This window comes from Mchenga conophoros, linkage group LG9 (assembly GCF_057382185.1).
Source record: "Mchenga conophoros isolate Kocher_MC1m ecotype Shallow Benthic linkage group LG9, M_conophoros_male_GT1.1, whole genome shotgun sequence".
Taxonomy (NCBI): Eukaryota; Metazoa; Chordata; class Actinopteri; order Cichliformes; family Cichlidae; genus Mchenga; species Mchenga conophoros.
This window is the reverse complement of record NC_140534.1, coordinates 26,894,317-26,917,748: the sequence shown is the minus strand read 5'-3', so window position 1 is coordinate 26,917,748 and position 23,432 is coordinate 26,894,317. Positions and strand designations below refer to the sequence as shown.

At 40.3% G+C, this 23,432-nt stretch overlaps 1 protein-coding gene across 2 annotated transcripts in view; it reads right to left on the bottom strand.

Moving 5' to 3' along the window:
• dok6 (docking protein 6) overlaps window positions 1-23,089 on the bottom strand; it is a 58,420-nt gene extending 35,331 nt beyond the window's left edge. For both annotated transcript variants that reach the window (XM_085287295.1, XM_085287296.1), the window contains exons 1-2: window positions 22,933-23,089; window positions 22,756-22,845 (exon numbers count right to left, since the gene is read on the bottom strand). In XM_085287295.1, coding sequence (XP_085143421.1) covers window positions 22,756-22,845; window positions 22,933-23,067 — 225 coding nt within the window. In that variant the 5' untranslated portion in view covers window positions 23,068-23,089. The remainder of the gene's footprint in view (window positions 1-22,755; window positions 22,846-22,932) is intronic.
• Window positions 23,090-23,432: the final 343 nt, after the last annotated feature.

The following is a 23,432-nucleotide window of genomic DNA, read 5'->3' as shown; positions in this document are numbered from 1 at the left end:
TTTAACCTGAACGAGTATTTTTACTTTTAGGGGTAAAAGTTTGGGAGGAAAAATGTGCAATAAAATAAAACTGTAAGTCTGTCTCTTTGCGTCGTCTAAGATGGCAACTAAATGTGCTTTATTATCATCATAACAAGCAGCATGCGATGGCATTCACCACACAATAACTAGGTTTCTTGCCTGTTGGCACAGAATAAATCAACAAGATTACATTTGGTACCAAGTTTCTTATTCTGAGCTGTAAAACAGACAGTTTTAATCCTCAAAACCTGTTTGGGTTTTAATATCCAGGCACCAAAATACTGAATCTAAAAACAGAGAGAAGCCGCCACATCAAGTGTGTCATCCGTCTGCTGACAGAGATACCACGTCTCCTGATGACTACACCAGGGCGCAAATTTATGCACTGTAAAAAAAAAGAGTCATGCAGGAATTTAGTCGAAACAACTCATCTTTTGTTCAGCTTTATATTTAATTCTGACTCAAGAAATGTTGGCTTAAAATAAAAAGTTGAATACATTAATTTTTAAATTAGGAGAGTTTCAAAGCATTAGCACTTCCAGGTTTGGTTAAAAAAATTTCCTGTGAATATTAATTCATGTTAAAATAAAGTCTGTATGTTCAATGTGATAAAAATAAAAACTATTCATTATGATTATCCAAAACCTTATGGACCTGAATGTACAGTTAAGTCCATGAGTTTCTGGACAATGACCCATATTTTTGTATTTTTGCCTCTGCAGCCCCAAGGATTTTAAATCAAACAACCAGCATCTGATTGAAGTGCAGACTTTGAATTCAAGGCGTCTGACAAATTAGCATTAACTGTTTGGGAATTAGATCCATTCTTATGCACAGTGCTCTATTTTCAGAGGCTCAAACGTAATTGGACTGACAAGTATTTTCATGGCCAGGTGAGGCCTGTTCCCTTGTTATTTGTTAACAAATGAAGCACATGCAAGATCTGGACTTTATTCTAAGTTTTGAACTTGCATTCTGTAGCCGTTTCCTGAAACTTGGAGAATGAGGTCCGGAGAGACCTCATTCTTCCTTCACTTACACAGTCATGTCAGTGTAAGTGAAGGAAGCCATCTGTTTTTTTTAAAAAAACTGTTTTTTAATAAAAACTTTAGGAATTATTTCAGTTTTCGAATCCGTTCAATTTTATTTGATTAAGGCCAAACAGTCACCTTAAGACTGTTTATATTGTACGGTTATTCAGAGAAAACCCCAACAATCAGACAGCCCACTGTGAGCTAGCAATTGTAAAAACACCTCTGCAGGTCTAGAAAGTATTTGAACAGATGCCATAAAGATTTAGTTGTGCAGATTGATGTGAAAAGAAAAGTATGGAAGGAGAGAAACAGCTTATGATCCAAAGCAAGCCACAATATCTGCCAAACATGGAGGAGGCAGTGTCATGGTATGGGCATATGCTACTTCCACTGGCCTTTGTTGATGATGCGATGCAGCAGGATGAGTTATGAAGTCTGCAGGGCTATACTCTCTGCTCACATTCAGCCATGGACAGCGCTTTACAGTGCAAATGGACAATGATCCCCATTGCACACTGCAAAAAGCAACCCAAAAGTTTTTCAAGGCAAAGAAATTAGATCATCTTTAATGGCCAAGTCAGACATTTGATCTCAACCCAACAGAGCATGCTTTTCAGTTATTAAATACAAAACTGACGTCAAAGACCCACAAACAAGCAGCGACTCAGGGTGACTATAGTAAAAGCCCAGCAGAGCATCTCAAAGGAGGAACCAGGAAGGATTTTCATCCAAGTATTAAAAATAATCTTTATCTTTAAAGTTATGTTAGTTTGTCCAATTACTTTTGAGCGTCTGAAAATAGGGAATTATATTATAAAAATGGCCGTAATTCGCGAACAGTTCATGCAGTACTTTTATAAAATCCCTGGAATTAAAGTTGAAAGTCCGGACTTCAATCACATCTTGGTTGTTTAATTTTAGATCCTCTGTGGTGGTGTACAGAGACAAAATTACAAACAAAAAATGGGTCAAATGTCCAAAAACACTTACTGCATCTTAGGCTCACTGATCTGTGTTATAAAACGGCTTCAACTGCTGCAATTGTAAGTAAACCCTAAAATACACCAGGCACAGCTGCAGTGCATTCTGACACAGCCACCGGAGCTGATCGCGCCCACTCAAGACAATGCTTACTATTCCACCAGATGCACTGGGGTGCGTTTCAGAAGGGTCCCAGAAGCAGATCTACCTGTCAGTAAAGTAGTAGTCATGGCGCAGATGTCACTGAAAATAGCCTACATATCCAGAGCAACAGAGGCTCTCCTCATATTAGTTTACAGTATTCTGAGAACACACCGAGGTCTTAATAGATTTGTTCAGCTTTACAGATTAGAGTAAAGAGCAAGTCTAATTATCATGCACCTCCTCAGCTTCAACAAGGACTTAACTGAAATCTGGTGTCTGAACCTTTCCCGTAATCTTGATTGGCAGCTTTGAGAATGCTTTCAGATATATTAAATACAGACCTGTATGGTAGTCTCTTATTAATACGACCCACTGATCAAAATGCTGCTTTCAGTGAACCCCAATATCCATCAGCCTGCTAAGGTCAGAAAAAAATGAAAAGGCTTATATGAAGATTTAAGGCAGTCATTTTATTGTGTATTCATTTAAATTTGGGGCTGCGAGATGAACCCAAAGGGCCGCTGGAATCCAGACGAGATTGGGTCATTAAAAATTTAACACTTCATTAACACAATCTTGGAATGATTTATGAAAGAAAATTATTTTTTCAACACAAGTTGCCCACGATTTTATGTAATATGTGTGTATGTGTGCAGCTGTCCTCTTTATTCATAAATTAACATACCAAAAACAGAAGAAAGCAAATAGAAATCTTTTGATTATTGGTTTAAAATAGGCTTTTGTAGATATATTTAAATGTGAATTATTGCAAAATGATGGATTTATCACCTCATACCAACTTTTATTGTATTTCATCAACAAATCTAAAAAATTTATTAACTATAAGAACTTTGAATTTACCCAAAAAGTAAAAGAAATCTCAGAGGTTGACTCTAAGAGTCTAAGAGTCCTCCAAAGACACATCCAAAACCCTTAAATGAATTCAAGTTGTCTCATGAATTTAGACAAAAATATGGAACAAAACTTTGTTTTTGAATTGCATGTAACTGCATGGCAAATTGTAGAAATGCTGTTCATGAGAGCATGTTGATGAGAGGTTCTTCATTTTCAATAGCACTGAACACTGCACAAAATGCATTTTCCATCTTACAATACGTATAAATAAACAGAAGGTCTATTTATATCTGTTCAAAAAGGTCAGAAAAAACCTCTCCTACTGAGTTTGTCCACAGGACCTTGATCTTTTGTCATTTCCTAAGTTGGTAACAATGAGTAGGCAAAAAGAGGTTGCATTTCAAAAAAGTGACAACAAAAATAACATATGGGGGCATTGTTAAGGCACATATTTTGAGGTCAGATGAAAAAAAAAGCAAAAAAAAAAGGCCAAACTCTTCAGTTATAATGCAACAGTCTGGATCTACAAAAAGAAAGGCTAAGCTCCTGATCCATGTAAGCTTTCTACCATGAAGAACAGTCAGTTGTATCCTTCCTCTTATAAGGATTCAGGAAAGAATACATGGAGTGATATCATGCAAACTGTTGATGACAACCTGCTTCAAAGTGCTCAAGATCTTTGATTAGGATGACTTTCAGCAACCTGTGAAATAAGCAGTGAATTGGCTGTGGAGTGGGTAAGCCATAATTTCAGTTCTGCTAAAAATGATGAATAATAGAATATCTTGAAAATGGCTTTTTACAGCACTGGCTTAGTAGGATTGACCTTGAGCAAATGTGTAATTTTCACCACACTGCAGGCTCTCAACAAATAAAATATAGTAGATTTTCTACTTAGCTGGTAGCAATGCACTAAATAATGTGAGAGGAGTCATCAGGCTGAATGCATTTTTAAACTGCTTAATAGTCACTACTACATCATTAGACGTGTCCTCAAGACTTACAGGGACTACAACCATCTTTAATCTTCAGAAATAATAAAGTGTTGCAAAACACTGTCTATCCACAGACAGCCATAGAAACAGCTGCCAAACTCCTAACTGCCTCTGCATGTTTATTTTTTCCTGCTTATGGGAATTTTTGACGCCCCTAAAGAGGTTTTAGTCAGAACCACAGGAAAATCACCACTGTTCAAATCTTTTTAATTGAGGTTTCATTTACTTAAGTATAATGGGGCTTTTGTTTATCAAATTGTCATAAAAAAAAAAAGAGGAACAGAATTATGTTGAATTTGCGCAATTGCTAAAAACAATCTCATGCTTACTGCTGCATTTACTGTCACCCCCAAAGGTGCATCCTAAGTCAGGAAAAACCCTCCACTGTAATTCCAGCAGCAATCCGTTTTCCAGAACAACATTTTGCCATGATGACACATGCAGAGACTCATACCGCAAAGCATGCAATTCACACCAGCTGTGCTATCATAGCTGGTATGAATTGTATTTAGGGTGCAATGCTAGTGAACCTGCAATACAAACCTCAATAATCTTGTCTTGTGATTGCCTTTTTCCATGCTACACTGCCATCCCACTTCACTAACATAGCTGGCCATGTGACGGAGAGACGTTGTAAAAGTTAAGTGCAGAAACTCAGTTCATGGACGTAAACACAAACACGTCAAGGGGATTATGTGACAGCCAAGTCAGATAAAGAGAGGACTCCCTTCAGCTGTGTAACTGCAGGGACAACTCTGCTAGTTAAGCTTTGTGTTGGAACAGACAGTTTAAGTGTCCTACATGTTGTTTTAAACAGTCGATGCAAAGAGCAGGAGGATGAAGAGGACGGTTAGTCTTTTGGAGTCGTCAGTAGCTCCAGGTTAAAGGATGATAGTCTTGTTAAAGCATTTATGTTTAAAAGGTCCCTCAAGTAAAGCCTGGAGTGGAAATAGTATGGTCTGGTTTGTTTTTTTGTTCCTTCACTGATTTCATTGTGATCAAGTAATCATGCATGTGATAAAATTAGGTTCATTTCCTAATTTCCTCCTATGGATCCCACTTAAATTACGAGGTATGGACCGAAACTGTGGATCTCCAAAGCTGTGGATTTGTTACCCCCATAAATGTACAAAATTGAGTACGACAACTGAGATTTGCATGAGGAAACAGGAAGAAGTACCAGAGCCAAAGTGTGATCGCATGGAAGCAGACTCCTCATGGTTTAAAGGCAAGCTGAGAACAGATCTGTCTATCTATAAAATAACTTTGCTTTATGATGTAGTGACATTTAATGTAGCCATAAATACCTTAAAGTTCAACTTGGATTCCTATCCGCTAGGATTTTTAGCTGCAGGGGTGTATAAAGCCCTGACTGACAGGCCTGAAAAAGAATTTAAGAGCTCAGACACCTCATGGAACGAAGTAATGAGCCATCTTTTGAGCCGCAGACATTTTCTGTAAGTGGCCTCGAACACAAAGTCCATTCACTTCATGGAACATTATCAAACTTGTGACGTTATTGAGGAACTGTCTCGCCTCTCAATAAAATATGAACCCTATTCCCCCCACAGGCAAAATCACTCGTTATTTGGATGAACTGAGGAACTGTCTAAAGACGTGAAAATGATTTCCAATGACAGCTCGCTTCAGCTAAATGACTAATCACACAGCGGAATAAAAATAGCTGACTGTTAGATTGGGAGAACTAGTGAATACTGAAACACGATCGTAATACCTCAGAGGCACAAATGCTTTTATTATCCCTCAGATACTCGATGAAAGATGGGACAAATGTGGGCAGGGTTTGTACCCTCTTGATGATTCATATCTTACAAACTATGATTTAAAGATGATTGCTGCTGTACTTACAGGCAATACAAGACATAAGAGCCCTGCAATCAAGGTAGGCCCGCGACACTTAGACATAATAGTAACAGACCGGATTTAGCCACAGCTTAGGTGTGGAAAATTTTGCTCTACAGCATCCCGAACAGAAATTATATTTGACCTTGAAATGATAAGAACACATTAAGAAACAAATATTGGGAAAAGCACTGTTCTGTCTGTGTTGTTGTTTTCTGTCTAATTTGCCAGCAGCATGGTGTGGATGAAGTTTCCCTCCTCATTCAGCTCTGCATAAGGTTTACTGTTCCCTCGGTGATAATGATGCCTGATGGACTATGACAGACCAGACCACGCAATATCAGCTCCTAGTGCTAGCAATCAATTTCAGACGGCGGCAGGGTCTGTGCCGGGGTGTCCATCTTTCTAATTTGATTTGTTATCCCGTCGGACAGTTGTTACAGCAATCATCGCAGCGATCACTCCTCCGACCACGACCCCGGCCTGCGGCTCCCCTCCCAAAATCCTCCCAGGACTATTCCGGCATTTTGACAATTCTCAGCCAAATTCAAAGGTTGCAACAAAATTTCTCTTAATTGCACCACCGCGCCCTCTGTCACTCTCTCCTCTAGCCGCTGGCTGTCACCTTTGACCTCATGCATAACTCCCATCCCACCCAACCTTCTCGCCTCCTGTACCGAAATACTTTTCCCGCCGCATCTGAAATGTTTGGACATCCCATAATTTTGTAATTCGCCCCTGACTACAGCTGTTGGCAGGGTGGCAAGCCAGCCGCGCCCCAGTTAATCATAGATTACTTTATCTGGGCCATTCCAAATCCTCATGTGTAATGCAGTGCTACCTCAGCAGCAAGTAATCACTGCCCCCCACCTTCCCCCTTTCCATCCCAAACACACACATACACACACTTCTCCTCCTCACTTTCTCTCCAAGCCCCTGATTTGTCTCTTGCCTGTCCCTCTCTTCTAAATTTCTCCTCTCCCATTCCTCATCTCTTTCTTCTGTCTATGCATGATTGGACATTCTCATCAAACATTCATGAGCCAAACTGGTCCCAAAATGTAATATCAGAGTATTAGCAACTCTTATTTCATTTGTTAAAGCCTTGGCCATGTCTGTGTGCTATTACGCACAGTATTCATAGTCGAGTATTCATAGCTGAAAACTGGATCCCAGTCACAATGTGGCATGAAATATGACGGACAACAGGTTCCAGCTGATTCCTCGCCAAAAGCAAGGGGTCCGTCTACCCAATATGACAAAGAACGCAAGGGCAGGCGGTATTAAAAGAGCATGTAATGGACAGTAATAAAAGAGAGCAATGGAGAAAATTGGATAAGGCCTGGCGATAGAAAAAATAAGAAAAAGAGCAGCAAATAGAGAGTCCAAGGGAGAGCAGAAGGGTGGTGAGAGCAGCTGCTGAAAAAGAATAGACCTGAGCCACAGCAGCAACCGGCTGCAGCTTTCCATTAAGATAAATTATACTTTTAAATAGAACTTGAGATAAAAACATTAAGAACAATTATTGATAGCGACCTCTTTTACGTAAGGTTTAAAAGAATCTGAATCACAGACATAACATATTTACAGTCACTTTATTAGGTACATCTTGGGTTGGAATCACTGTTGTCTTCAGAGCTGTCTTAACTCTTCACAGCACAGATTCAACAAGGTGCTGGAAAATTCCTCAGAGAATTCGGTCCACACTGACATGATACCATCACACTGATGATGGTTTCTCAGCTGCAAATCCCTGATGTGAATCTCCCATTTCACAACACCCCAAATGTGCTCATAAAAGGATTTGGACATGGTCAGCAACAATACTTGCGTTTAATCAATTGCAGGTTCAATGCATTGAGTGTTCAGAGATGCTTGGCTGTAATGAATGCTTATTTGAGTCACTGTTGTCTTCCTATTAGGTCAAAGCATTCTCGACTGACCTCTGGCATCAACAAGTCCTCTTTATCCAGAAAACTGCCACTCACTGGATATTTTTTTCTTTCCTCAGATCATTCTCTGTAAACCCTAGAGATGACTATGCGGGAAAACCCCAGTTTGAGCTTCAGCAGGTGTTTTAATCATGTCCACAAGCTTAATTCCACTAAGTTGCTGCTTGGTTATAGATTTATTACATATATGTGATGACAATCAGTTGAATTGGTTGACCTTGTTCAACTAAGTTTTGGCAAATATGGATCTGACAGCATTTCAATGAGAAAGTAAGGCTGGAGACTTAACAGCTAACAGCCTCACTAGCTTGTTTACCAAAGTGTATCCATAGTTTACCGATTCATGGTGTCTCTGTGGACTATGATGTTTGCAGACAACACTGATGATCAGCAATGAGACTTGGGAGCAGGCAGAAGAGAGGATGGACAGGTAAAGGTATGCTCTGGAGATAAGAGGAATGAGTCGGTGGAAACAAGACAGGATGGAAGTGTGTGATGAGAAGGAGGCAGGCAGAAAGGTGAAGATGCACAGATCAGAGGTAATAAAGGTAGATGAGTTCAGATACCTGGGGTCAAGCATTCTGAGCAGTGGACAGTACAAAAGAGGGGTTAAGAAGTGAGTGCAGGCAGGGTGGAGTGGGTGGAGATGAGTGCCAGGGGTGATTTGTGAAAGAAGGATAGCAGCAAGAGTGAAAGGGAACGTTTACAAGATTAGTGAGACCTTCTGTGATGTATAGTTTGGTAACGGTGGCCCTGACAAAAAGGCAGAAGATGGAGATGAAGATTTTTGTTGGGAGTCACAAACACAGAGGCAGAGAGATAAGGCTGAGATGGTTTGGACATGTGCGGGAGGGGGGGGGGGCAGTGGATATACTGGACAAAAGGTGTTAAAAATGGAGCTGCCAGGTGGGAGGAAAAGAGAAAGACCACACAGAAGAGTCATGGAAGAAGTGAAGGAGGACATGCAGAGGGTTGGTGTGACAGAGGAGGACAGTAGGGATTGGGTGAGCTGGAGGAAGATGATCCCCTAAGGGAGCACCTTAAAGAAGAAGCTGGTACCTTTGGATTAAAAGAAAATGTCAGCTCAGTGTTTTAGTAAGACTGCTGAATAGATGAAATGACAGTTAAAGTGGCCACATCACTAATAAAAACCATCTAAAATGATAAAATGTTGTAAGTTATATTAAAATGTGGACCTTTTACAGGAGTGATGAGGCAGAAAAAAAGCTATGGAGACCAAAAAACATTTCTGTATCAGGCTGGAAAACATGTTGCTGTTGAACATTTTAATATGGAAGTCTATGAGGAGTGAGTCAATTTTGGGGCAAGCCTCAAGAGGCTATTCGAGGAACTCCAAAGAGAGGTTGCCACTTGACATACACTAGTGTTTTTCACATCCTAGAAAGCCAGAAAACAGTCTTAGTAAAAAAAATCTTTCCAATTCTCATGCAAATAAGACTGTTGGGCGCAGAGAAAGTGTTTCTACTGCTGATTTCTTATTACTGAGAGAGAGACAAGGGAGATGTTTGACCCATGCTGGGCTGCGCAGCCTTGAGCAGAACAACATTAGTTAAAATGTCACACACTGTGTGGATTCAGGCGTCAGAGCCACTGTTGCAGAGCATTTTTTTTTCCCCCTTTCTTTTTCTTTTTTTAAAGCACGGCACAAAAATAGCAGCCAAATTATTCTGAAGGAGATGTGGGTCAATATTGAAGTTTCTCTCCCAGGTATGAGAAAGAGTGAAGATAAGTAGTGGGGAAATGTTCCTGTGGTGTAAACAGGGTGACGCATTGCTTGTGTCAAGCGGATTCACGGAGACTTAACGCTGTTTTATTAAGAAAGCAGATAATAAAGCGTTACACTGTGATCATAAGACCATAATCTACCAATACAGTTTTATAATGTTGCTTTCCTTGCTGCAGCAAAGTTATGCTATCGTATATTTTAACTGCTATTGATTTCAATGTGACACTGAGGTTGGCAGACACTATTGGCTATAGCGTTCAAAGCAGTGCTGGACTTGCATGCATGTGTAAAACATTTTTTTGTCGGGCCAATTTTGCTTTAAGTCATCATTATGACTATTGCCTGCTCTTTAAACCATCCCTCATCCAAACCTCTTTATGTATTACAGCTTAAGTCAGCAATCCTCTGCGCACACGCACACACACACACACACACACACACACACACACACACACACACACACACACACACACACACACACACACAGTCACTACAATTTCCATTTAATCCATGTACAAGGCTGGAGCTTTCACAGACAATAACACACAGACAAAGAAGAATCTGACTGTGGGCCTCACCAACAAGCCTACTTAGGCTATTGCAGACAGAGAGCAACAATGCGACGCAGTGTTATTTTTGTTATAACACTAGAATAAGTTGTCCAGCGCTATGCATCCAGTAGCCAGGCTGAATGTTAAACTGAACTAAATCCATAAATGAAGGAGGGCATGGGCTGAATGCAGAAAAAGCACAAAAATCTACTGAGGTCTTGATGTAATGTAGGCAAAGCCTTATTTTCCACTTTAGTATGTTGGTGCTCTCGTCGCCGCCAGCTTCAAGACCGGCAAAATTAGCATCTAGGCCAACAGGTGAGGGGCTGTTAGAAATACAGTGCCTCAGAAGTGACCGACTAGATGTTGTGGGAAGAGGATATAAAGTAAAGGGATGAAAGCAGCTTTTTTTTCCCTTTCCCACAACCATGATCCAACTCCACCAATTGAGCTTAATTACCATTAGCTGACCACTTGATTATCATATCAATAAAGACTGTGAAATCAAATGAGGCACAGACCACTGTGCAGCGTTCCACCGAATATTTGCATGTTTAGCAGGATATTACGAAACGCCAAGTGTTTTCCAGGACACTTTGTGCAAGCGTTTGTTATTTGAATTTCATCAGAAGCCCTAAAAGCAAGTAATCCTCATGCATTGGTGCATTCATTCCCCCCGAGGATTAATTCTAAAGAGGTACTCGCTCACTGATGTTCAGGCTGCTTCTCTGATATGGTTAGCCGGGGAAGCAGCGAGCTCTGTGTCTGCAACGACCGTTTCCTCACAACCAGAAAGCAAGAGATTTGTGTTGCTGGAACTAACTTGACTCAGCCACATTTAGGTTTGCGAAATCAAAGAGGACATTGGGGGGAATAAACGCGCGTGTGCAAGAGAGGAAAATGCGGACTTTTATGTCAAAGAACGGGGTCCGATGGAGTTTGTCATATTGTTTTTGTCTCATTTCCTCCCAAAGAACACACTCCCTTGGAATAAGTGGGCTACGATTCAGTGTCACTCTGTGTCTCAGCATGAAATCATTGAGGAATGCAATTATCACTTTGCCCAACAGACATTTCTCTGAAATGAAAGAGAACAATTGGGAACGTAAGGGGAAGGGAGGGGGGTGTATGTGTATAAATAGGGAGGGGGTGTAACAGCAGCTAATGCGCGCCCTAGTCCCTGCTCTAAACTTCAAACTTACTTTTTGTTAAATTACTTCAATCCTAATCCGCCAGCGTACATCGTGGGTCAAGAGTTTGACACATTAACTTCCCTTTCTTTCTTTTATTTTATATTTAACTTTAAAGTTGGTCCAATAACTGCATGTTTTCTATGGTTTTATGACTCTTAAGAGCCACTATTTTCTCTATTATGACCTTTAAATGATCCACTCAAAGTGCTACTGCCAAGGCTACTATTGTGTGCTCCATTTCCCTTGGCAGTCCTTACCCAAAATTCATTCCCTGAACAATAATTCTCACGGAAATATTAAAGCTGTTTAATAGGAATGGGATCAGATTGCTTTGGCCTACACTTGAGGTCATTTTGGCTCATTAGAACGGGAGTGCAAATTTTAAGAGCAGGCTGCTTTTGAAGGCAAGGCAGTCGAGGCATTTCATGCCGAGCTGGGCAGGTACCAAACTGTCACCACGGTGCTCAGCGAGAGGTAAACTGTCACCTCCTTACTATTAAAAGAACTCCCTTGAGAAAGAAAGAGGGAGGGAAGGAGAGTGTACAAACTCAGCCACAAATAAACAGGAAAGAACGAGCTTCCACACCTTTGGGTGACAAGAGCTGCTTCCTTTTTCCTTAGTGTACATGAGACTCTAAGGTCAAGGCTATTTGAACAATGCATTAATAATAGAGCATCCAGCAATTAGTGCCATGTAAAAAAAATTGTGTTATTTGACAGAATGGGAAAATTTTCATTATTCAACAAGGTTATTTGGCTGCATTTGAAGCAAAACAGGTGTAATATTTAAATATTTATTAAAGAACTCCATAATAATGTTTACCTATGTGCCACAGTGATTAAATTAAGAACGCAGACACAAAGACAAGCCCTTTATCTCAGATACGCACACGCAGCTGAGGCTATCTTTGGCTGTACACTGTACTGAATGTGCTTGGCAAGCAGGCTGATGAAAGGTAACTGCAGGAGAAGAACTCATTATAGATTGTGATTCAAACATAAAAGGTTGCTGTGTCTTTTTCTCCCCAAGAATAACTTCATCTGATTCTTTTTTGCATCCGTGTATACAAATGTCATTTTTTAACAGCTCATTTCAGAAGATTGGATTTGAAACAACCTTTCTAGATCGCGCAATGGCTAAACTGAATTTGGCAACACTTTCAGAAGCATGACTGACTGATGACACAGGATCTCTGACTTCTAGTCAGACACAAAAATTAACAAACCTAGCAGTAAATTCCCTTTGGATACTAGCCATTTACACGCTGCCACGTGAAGTCACCCATGCACACATGCGAACGCACGCAAACACAATGCCCACATACTCAATGCGCACATGCACGGACACACAAACTGAAAGTGAGCGTAGCTGCAGAGCTGCACCCCGAGGGCTGGTCTGTTGATTAATGAGGGGAGGAAGGTAAGAAGAGGAGGCTGAAGCAGAAGTGTTAATGGAGCTATGACAGATTCCTCTAGGCCTGTTGTTTTATAGGTGAGTCTCCAGTGTATCTGCACAAAGTAGCAAAAAGCTACTACAGAGGACTGTAAAGTCCCACTCTAATTTCGGGGAGAGATGCTGATCAAATAGACTTGGATATGGAGCAACATACTATAGCCATTATTTAAGGAATACATGTATCTGTGAACACCTTATTAGATTATTATAGCTCTTATTTTCAGCCACAAGACAAGCTCGAGTTTAAAGCAAAATTCATTTCACTGAGACATCTCTACAACGTTCTCTTGTAAAACACTTCTGAGAGACATACCTTGGGTTAAATGACAGCACATTGAGTGATTCTACAGGAACATCCAATCTGTTCATGACTTGAGGCAGTTTGGAGGAGAATCTCAATAAATTGCTATTCTTTATTGAGATTTTCTCTAAAAGTATCACTTGAAAGAAAGATGTGATCTAGAATGGATATATTATCGCTAAATAGACTAAACCAAGAAGAGATGGGAACATGCTGTCTTTACGCTAAGGTAAAGATAGATGGGTAGATGGGATGGTTTGCCATTTATTTAATATATATTTATCTGTGTTAGCTTGATTGGTTTAAGCTTCTATTGCATTGACTTTTTCTAAATGGTCTTTGCACAGCAGCATTAATTTACCACAATAGAGAATAAGGTTGGCAAAGGTTATAAAGCTAATTAATACTTCATTCAAAATCAGAAATGCAGCTCTCATTGTGACAATAGATATTTTTTTTAAAGTATATAACATGCCTGGATCATGCATTTGCAATTTTCATGGAAATTCATGCGATTATAAATATATTATAGAAGTATTGTAGTGTTGTAGTATTGAGTAAGTATTGTGGCATAGATTCAACAAGGTGGTGGAAACATTCCTCAGAGATCTCGGTCTATGATGGCATAACAGTTACTACAGTTTTGTATTGTAGGCTCCACATCTATGATGACACTCTCCTGTTCGACCACATCCCAAAGGTGCTCTGTTGGATCGAGATCTGGTGACATTTGCATAAGCTATGCTGTTCATCATATTCAAGAAACCAATTTGAGATGACTCGAGCTTTGAGGACGGGCACATTATCCTGCTGAAAGGAGCCATCAGTAGATGGGTACACTGTGGTCATAAAGGGATGGGCCAGCAGGCACTTCGGGACCAAAAGTGCACCAAGAAAATATCACCCACTTTCTTATACCAACGCTATCAGCCTGAACTGTTGATACAAGACAGCACTGATTCATGCTTTTATAATGTTTATGCCAAATTCTAACCCTACAATCTGAATATTGCAGCAGAAATCAAGACTCAGGCTGGGCAACTTTTTTACGATCTTCTACTGTGTGTCTTCTACACACAGTAGAAGCCCATCTGTTTCAAAGTTGTGCAGTTATGCAGAACTTTAAGACATAAATCACCTTTATTTCCGATTCTGATGATGAGTTTGAACTTTAGCAGGTCATCTTGACCATTTCTAAATGGTTAATTGCATTGAATTGCTCTTACGTGATTGGCTGATTATATATTTGCGTTAAAAAGCAGCTGAATGGGAGTAACTAATAAAGTTTCCGGTGAGTATATATAGAAGACTTTTCAGTCTGGGTTAAAGTGCTAGACACAGTCCAGCAGACAATCTAACGTCATATATATATATAGAGAGAAAAAAGGAGTAGCAGAAAAAAAGCAGTGTTGATATAATGGATATTTGTAACAAAAAAAACCTTTCTGCTGGTCGTAATCATTCGAGTGGCTTTAATGACAAACTAGTTATAGCATTCGTCCCCTACCATGACAAAAACCTCTTTTGATAATTAGGAACAACTGAAATCAATAATGTGAAAATATTTAAGTGAAGTCCTGGCAAAGATTTATTCATGACTATTCGTGACTATATAATAGAGGCCCATTTTTCAGCATGAATAATGATTGTTGGGCTGTTGTTCCCCATATCTTGTTAGAGACGCAATTCATCAGGGCCAATAAGAGGTGGCGATTTGTCTTCGGGGTTTATCTGATGGAGGAAGCTGATGAAAACCAATGGAAATGAACACACAACGTATGGCTCTGCATATCTGTGAGTCAATGCACTGAGTCCAAAATGATCTATCACAAAAAAGAGGAGCTAAAAGTAGGCTGCATGCACCCACAAGGCACAAATAAAATCATAAGCAAAACTAGTCATATTAAAAATCCTCTGTCTTCTTCAGCTCCAATTTCCTTTGGCAATCAGAGACGAAGTGCAGAATGCGGCTAATTTTTGCCCACTGGATGTAAAGAATGACTGATTTGCTAATTGATATAACCTGACTTCATTGCACAACCTCAGCCACATTTACCCATGTTGTTTGGAAGTCTCAATTGCTGCAAGTCTAACACAGCTGACAGTGTATTTTCTACGCTCCACTGACAAGTACAGTTCCTGGGATGAAAAATCTCCTGACATCCACCATTCTGGACAGCCTGTCATTGTTAATAGTGAGTGCATGGAAGTGGCAAGATCCTATCTTAAATGGCTGTGCCATCTTGGACAATAGACACATTGTTCTCCACTCCTTTGCTTCTGCTTTGGTGGGTGCTTGTGTGGCAATAAGGGGAGGGGGACATACCCACACACCATCACAATACATGCTTTCCACATAAAGGCCACTGATACTGGACACAAATACCCACTTGTAAGTCAAAAACAGTGGCGACTGAGAAAGGAGGGACGTTGATAACAGCTATTGGAGGGAGTGACTGTACGCTGAGATGGGTAGAGAGTCCAGAGGAGTACTTAAAGAGTAACAACTCTTCCCTTCTTTTATATTAAGTGCTTAAAAAAAGAGCAAAAGTGCTTTGTTTGTGTTGTTAGCGTCTTTATCCCTGTGCACTTTAAGCTGCAAGCGAAGCATTTGTTTTTGTTTTACTAAAGATGTGGTTTGGTAGCACAGAGGAAATTTTATTCCAAAAGAAAAACACAATCCCATTCGCCTTGTGCTTATATGCTTCTACCAGCCAGTACAAATCAATATCTGTCCAGAGCTATAGATTTAATATATAACCACTTTGAAAGAATTTCATATGTTTAGATTAGTGTCTCTAATTCAAGACCCAACCAAATGTGAAATACGGCCACAATCTTCTGTGCTGTTGAGTTGTGGCTCTGAATGATGGCCAGAAAAGTAAGTTGATGTTTGACCTTTTGGACATAATTTTATCCAGTTAGACCATTTTCAGAGATATTGCTGTAGCAAGAGTACAAATCTTTGAGTCATAGCCAAAAATCTTGTTTTAGCATGGCCTTAACATGGATGACCAACTTATAATTAGTTCATTGTTAAAACCAAGTAAACAGTTGTGCCACATTTTAAGAAGATGTACTAAATTTGATGGATGGAAAACCTTAAAATGCAATACCTCTGATCACAGCTGTTGATAGAAAGCAGGCATAAAATGGTCCAAAAGCAGCTCGTCACATGTGAGATGGTGAAACTGGAGAGTGTCTTGTTATATTTGAAGAAAAAAAAAAGGTTGCTTTTGTTGGACGAAACAATGAAATTGCTAATCTTTTCAGCTCTGAATGGAAATTCCCGTTCAGCTCTATTTCCAGCCTTCGTTTCTTGCCCAGTGTTGCAAATACGGATGGATTCACGAATGTTACATTTATCCCATGAGTAAGCATTCATGATTAGTGTCTAACCCCCGAGCCAGTGCGGCTGATGGAAGTATTACTCCATGTAATGTCATGCGTTCAATCACAACAAATTATTCCTCTCTGTCAGTTTCTAACAAATCTTTCCGTTGTCTTTTCTATCAAACACTGAAATCTAATTCCCCCCACCAACACCAAAGGTGGTGAAAATCTAAGACGCAATAAACTCCGGCAGTTGTTACTTGTTTGCTTGTTTTTTCGAGTTTCTAGATCGCAAAGGGTTATTTGCAACAAAACAAACTGTATGCATGCACAAGATTGCAAAATGGTTCACTCATAAAAAACTCATTTTAAGACCTCAAATCACTTCTGCAAATCTATAAACAGGACTGTATTCATCTTTTTGCAAATGATATCCTTGTGCTAGGATGATGAATAACTTAAGCTCTCAGTCTGCAGCCCAGATTATTGGTTTACTGATTATTTGTTTATATTCAGACTTTTTGGTTGATTGTTTTTTCACTCCTCATTCCGGACCAGACATAATGCATTTTTAATGTGTTTTCTGCTTTGACATTTAATGCTGTGCTTGGACCAAGGCACTCTCAAAAATACACTTAGATGGCATTAGAGCTGTCCCTCTCAATTTTATTACTGCTATTATGACGTGCACGAACAGCAAAGCTTATATATTATTTGTGCTTTAAAGATCGAAGTTAGTTTGCGGGGTCCAATCTTTTTATTTGTGCTTAAATTTAAAGGTGAAAGTTGACCAATTGTGCAGTCCGGGACAACGAAGGTACGCTCGCTGATTTTAATTTCCAACAGCACTCTTAATCTCAGGAACTTATTCCAGCTCACTGAATGAATATGTGTAATGTGAATGGGGTCATTTGTTGTCACATACCCGCAGAGAATTATAACTCCTTACACTCACTCAGCTCTGTGCAGCTTTATATCGTCTTCCAGCTAACTGTTTTGCCTTGGCTGCTCTCAGTAGAGAGGAAAAAAAACATGATAATGACAGTACGCTTGTTCAATGTGAGCGGCTACTTTAACCTAACATGCAGTCATGTGATCTAGTGCTAACAAAAGAAAATTAAGGTTTTATGAAAAAGAAGTCATTTGTTGTTGTTTTTTTCATGTGGTAAGAACCAATACTATTTAAAGGAAGTGAGAAGCACTCTGTGTCCTCTTAAAGTACTACCCAACTACCTGTGAGCCAGGATCTGTTCTACAGCTTCTTTGAAGTGTCAAAACATGTTTGTGAATACAGAGACTGGCAGACAAACTCACCTCCAGCAAACTTAAATTGACCGCTTTTGCTAAGACTCAAAGTAAAGTTGGACAGACGCAGAGGGGAGGAGAAAAATATTCACAAGTTGACCTTTTGTATTTACCGCAGTGTTCCTAAGCTTGGGAAACATGTACTGTACTGAGACTGACACACAAATTACTCAAAGGTCACCTTATTCAGCCTTTCAAGAGGAGTCCATCCCACTGATAGCATCAGCCGTTTTTTACTGAAAGGAAACAAAGAACCTGTTTTGATGACAGAAATATCGCTACTGCTGTTTCTTAGACGCTGCTAGATTTTGCTTTTCTCTGCACTGAAGCACTTCACTTGTTTCTGGCTCTTGTAAGGATTTAGTTTATTTTCATGTTGTAAAAAAAAATAAAAAATACTGTATGGTACAAAGCCACAGGATTAAAATTAATTGAGAATCCACACACTGTTCTCTGGCAGCAGATTGTTTACTTGTTTGTCGGGTGCATGTGTGTGCCAATTCAATGTCGAACCAAGCCAACTTGGTGTGTGTGTGTCTGTGTGTGTGTGCCTTTGCACTGTGTCAGGGGGAATAGCCTGTTGGGGTTATGGAGGGTGCAGCGCGGGGTGATGAATAGGATGCTTTTGTGCTCGGCCCCACAGCTGTCTACAAACCAGTGAAGGAGAGAAAGGTGAGGGAGAAAGGGGGTAAGGTAAGAGAGATAGCCAAATAAAGGGGAAGAAAAGAGCAAGGGAGATAAAATAGCGCAGAGGAGATGAGAGCGTCACTGCTCCGCATGGGGAGTACAGGTGAGATACTGGGAGCTGAGAGGTGAGAGAATGGGTTTAGAGGTGAGGAAGAGAGGTGGGGAAGGGGGGATGTGAGAAAGGAAAGGAAAGAGCGACTGCTTGTGCATTCAAGAACACTGCACCGTTGTCTCTTCAGCCAACACAGAGACAAAGACGTTGGCTAATGTAGGAAATCGTTGACATTCATGTGCATGGACAAAAACAAAAAATGCCTCCAAAACAATAAGAAAAAAAGAGGGCGAGAGAGGAAGCAGACCTGACCTCATGGCCTCAACCTTCACACATGATGGGGTTTGAAAATGAGCCAATCATAGTGAGTGATGCTGATGAGTTCGGCCAAAGCTGTTGGTGTTGCTGTGGCCACTTTAACACCTATCACATAAGGACAACCACTGGACTGTTTCTAATAATAAAAAAAAAAACATTTAAAAAAGTAAAATACATTTTAAATGGCACTGTATTACAATAGAGGCCGATGTGGGAGCACCAGAAGGTCAACTGTGATGCAAAGTCTTGATATGTGATATTTCAGAGACCTTTAAAGCACTTAAAACATTAAACAAGCATCACATGAGAAGGAAAACACCAGAAACCTTTCCAACCTTAGACTTAAAGCAGAGCAGAGACAGTTCGCAAAAAAAAAAAAAGAAAAAAAAGCTGCCTGCTGACAGGCAGGGCTCGATATATTTTCAGAGCTGAGCATCAGAAATTGTCAACTGTCAACTTGTGTCAAGTATTTTTGACCAAGTAGATCCTTATTTACATCCACTTTTAGATTTCACTGTAGCAACATTCTCGAGAGGCTGTTTCACCAATGTTTATGCAACCCCAAATTCAAAATAGTTAGGACACAGAATGCAATGATGTGCAAATCCCATAAACTAAATATTTTATTCACAGTCGAACACAGAAAACATATCAAATGCTTAAGTCTTTCATTTTAAGTATTGGCTCATTTTGAGTTTGATGGCAACAACACGTCTCAAAAAAGCTGGAAAAGTAGGTGGTACTAAAAAGAAACAGCTTGAAAGTAACTGGCTTACTTAGCAATCGGTCAGTAACATGATCTACCAAAGCCTGGATCTACAGATGGTGGCTCAATTTCAGATGTTCCTCAACTTAAAATTGCAAAGACTTTGAATATCTTATCATGTAAAGTACATAATATCAGCAAGAGAGTCCAAGAATCTGGAGAAATCTCTGTGCGCAAAGGCTGAAAATCAATATCTGTGATGTTCGGTCTCTCAAGCGGCAAAGGGTGTTTTCATGGAAATCACTGCATGGGATCAGGAACACTGTGTATATCCATATATGCAGGTTAAAGCTCATAGAAAACATGAACTAAAGAGAAGAGAGACCATCTGGCTTGTTCAGCGCTCAGTTTAAAAGCCTGCATCTCTGATGGTATGGAGGTGCATTAGTGCCTGTGGACTTGGCAACACATTGGCACATCTGGAAAAGCACCATCCGTGCTGAAAGGTATATACAGGTTTAGAGCAACATATGCTCTCATCTCTTTCAGGGAAGGCATTTCATACTTCAGCAAGAAAATGTTAAACTGCATACCGCACGTATTACAACAGCATACCTTTGTAGTAGAAGAGTGTGGATGATGAAATGACCTACCTGCAGTCCTAGACCAGTTGTAAACATCTGGCATATCGTGAAATGAAAAAAATATAACAACAAAACCCAGGACTGTTGAGCAGGTAGAGTCTTATATCAGACGAAAACTTAACTGCAAAAGTCCAGCAGCTGCTCTCCTAAGTTACCAAACTTTTGCAGACTGTTGGTTAAAGTAGAGGGGACGCTGCACAGCTGTAAACGCGACCCTGTCCAACCTTTTGAGATTCATTGATGCCATCACATTTAAATCCCCCTTATATTTTTCATAAAATGGTACATTTTCTCAGCTCAAATTATGTTCTCTATGTTCTGTTTTTAATAAAATGTGAGTTTATGAGACTTGAAAATCATTGCACTCCATTTTTAATTACATTTTACACAGCTTTTTGGGGACGCAATTTGGGTTGTACATTTAGCATTCAAGAATATACTTTAATACAATGAAAACTGCCTTAGTGATCACTAAAAATGTCTAAAAGGCATCAGTCCCAGTTCTTCACATGTGTAGACACTGTCGTGTTGTCTGACAGTATTAAGTGGAACAACTGTTAGACAGTTTGCTCAAATAAAACAAAGGCTCTGCATGTTCTGGTAAGCTGCAGCAGGAATGCAGTTGGAGAAAATGTGAACAGAAGTAAATATAAATAAAGAAAAATACTGCAAAATACTGAAATAAGTATTCTTATTACTTCAGAGCTGTGTGTAATTGCACTGAAATGAGGTCCATTATGTAGATTTGCCTGTATTTTATTGATGAAGAACCCAAAGAAGCAAAGAGATAAATACATCTCTCTATCCAAATACGTGTATTCATTTACCCTTCTAATCTGACTCTCTGTACAGTACGTTCCTCGTGTGTTCTGTTTTACATACATAAACATTACTGAGGTGTTGAGTCATCGATAACAGGAAGAAAATTGAAAAAATAATGAATTAAGCTTAATAGAATCTCTGGTTTATGTTGAGAAAAGCTGCAAAACAACTTTTTTTTTACATTTCTAGACAACTGTGAATAACATTTTCATTTTCATCCCTCTCCAAATCCTCCCAAGAACACTTAAAATAATGCAACAGAAAAAGAAGAAAAATCGCCTGTTGATTCAGGCACACAGATGCCCGATCCTGCTCGCTCTTGTTGTTTTGTTCTGCCTGTTTCCGAATGAGAATTGTCCTGGAATAACTAACCCTAGCGTGGACAGATAAATACATTCCATCTTCCCACACCAGGGTGCTCTGAGGCGATCGCAGCATGACTTTTCTATGATGAAACAGCAGCAAGCGGTGGAGGGCTGAGGGAGTGGGCGAGCAGGACACAAACTGCTTTTCTCCACAAACAGCAGGATGAGATGCGGAGCTGGCAGCGATATGGCATCCATACCACGAGCTCAGCCAACACAGCATGCGTCCTCACACTTGCTTTGCAAAGTCATAGGCTATCCACATCTTCTGACCACATTTGACTAATAGCATATGCGCGAAATAAACACACTGAGTCAACTGAGCTGTGTACGAGCAGGCGGATTTGCATGTTAACAACGAGAAATGTCTCGCGCCTTCATTTGTTTCGTGCGGCTTGTAAAGCGACTGTTACTATCAAAGAGTAATCAAAGATATCCTGAACAGCAGCAAACAATGGCAGAACAGTGTTGATGAAGCCAGGTGATGATGAGGGGAGGCAGACATCATTAGCCCCCATCATCACACTTCATCAGAGTAGAGGGAGTGTGCCCGCTCTGTTAGCGTAATGAGCTGGAAGTATGAACAAAAGCAGATGGCTTTATGAGTCAGACAATAAGGCACTCATAATTGAATCTATATCATTCATTTCAATTTAAGCAGTCAAGCCATTTTTCCTCCTTTCTGTATCTCAATAGAAATCCTTAATCAATGCATTGAGGAGCTGCCATCATAATGAATCAGGCGCACTTCAATGAGACTTTTCAATTCTGCTGGGAATAATTCATGAAGGCTGAAAGAGAGGTAAAGTACAGCGCAGCCTGTGCTGTATGATAAAGGTAGGAACAAGTATTTCCCATCTTAACATCTGTATGAAAGAGTGTTTATTTTTACCATACATCATCCATAAAGGGACTAACATTACCTTATTACACACAGGAATGTATGCCATATGACTAATCGTACTATAATGTTACATATTTTTTATATCCCTATAATCTACTGATTAAATCTACCAAGTTGGTTACCCTTTCTTCGAGCTTATACATTCATAAGACTAGTTGCAGGCTAACATTCTGGAAGAAAACCAAGTTATGGCTGACAACAAGCACAGGGTATGATTCACAAACCCCTGGCACATGACACCGGCTGTCAATCACCCAGACTTTACCATCACCTCCAAAGTATTTGTGCAGAAAGCACCGAGTGAAACTTGGCGGCTGCTGGAGCTTCTCTAATCTGTTTTCCCTCTTGAAGAGCTCACAGCAGGACGCTTTGCCCGTGGAGCAATTAAAGCCTCTTTCTTAATCCAGCTGCCCTTGACTGCAAACAACTGGAAGTCCTCTTCCCTTTCCTTCCTTCCTCCTCCTACACTACCTCCTCCTTCTGTTTCTCCTCCGCCTCGCTATACAGCAAGTGCAACAGTACTCACCCCCAGTTTCTTACTCCGTATCCTCACGTATCCCTGCTTGACTATATCGTTGAAGTTAGAAGCCATGGTGAGAGGGAAGCTGGCGGCTTCCTGTCCGAAAGAAGGAAAAAGAAAAGAAAAATAAAGTAACCTCTCTCTTTCTCTCTTTTTTTAATTTTGAGTAGCGGAATCTTTTACTTGAGGCTCGGTCCGTGTGACATCCAGCAGGAGGAGAGCGAGAGGTGGGCAACCTGCTCCGGTGTCAGCCAGTATGACGCTTGGGTTGGCCGGCTTCAGCGGCGCGATCCATCCGGGAGAGGAGGGAGATACCATTCGTCAGCTGATTCACTTCAGCCGGAGAGGAGAGCAGAGGCGCGCTTCCTGGACCACACCACCACGCACCGGCGAGGGGGGCGTGGAGGATATGTGCTGAGGAAGGTGGTGGTGGGGGTCATTTTTATTTAGTTTCATATTAAAAGCCCACTTTGTTCAAAAACGAAATCCCCTTCCTCTCTCTTTCCCTTTTGCAATCGTTGTAATTCAAAAAGTCACTTAGTGGGAGTCATACCTACTGTGATTAATATCCCCGAGGAATCAGTGGAAACTGTAATGGTTGTCTACTGGATTAGTTGGCATTAGTCCAAAATGCTGGACTCTATTTCCTCTGTTAGTCTATTTTAGCAGGACTAAGCTCCCAG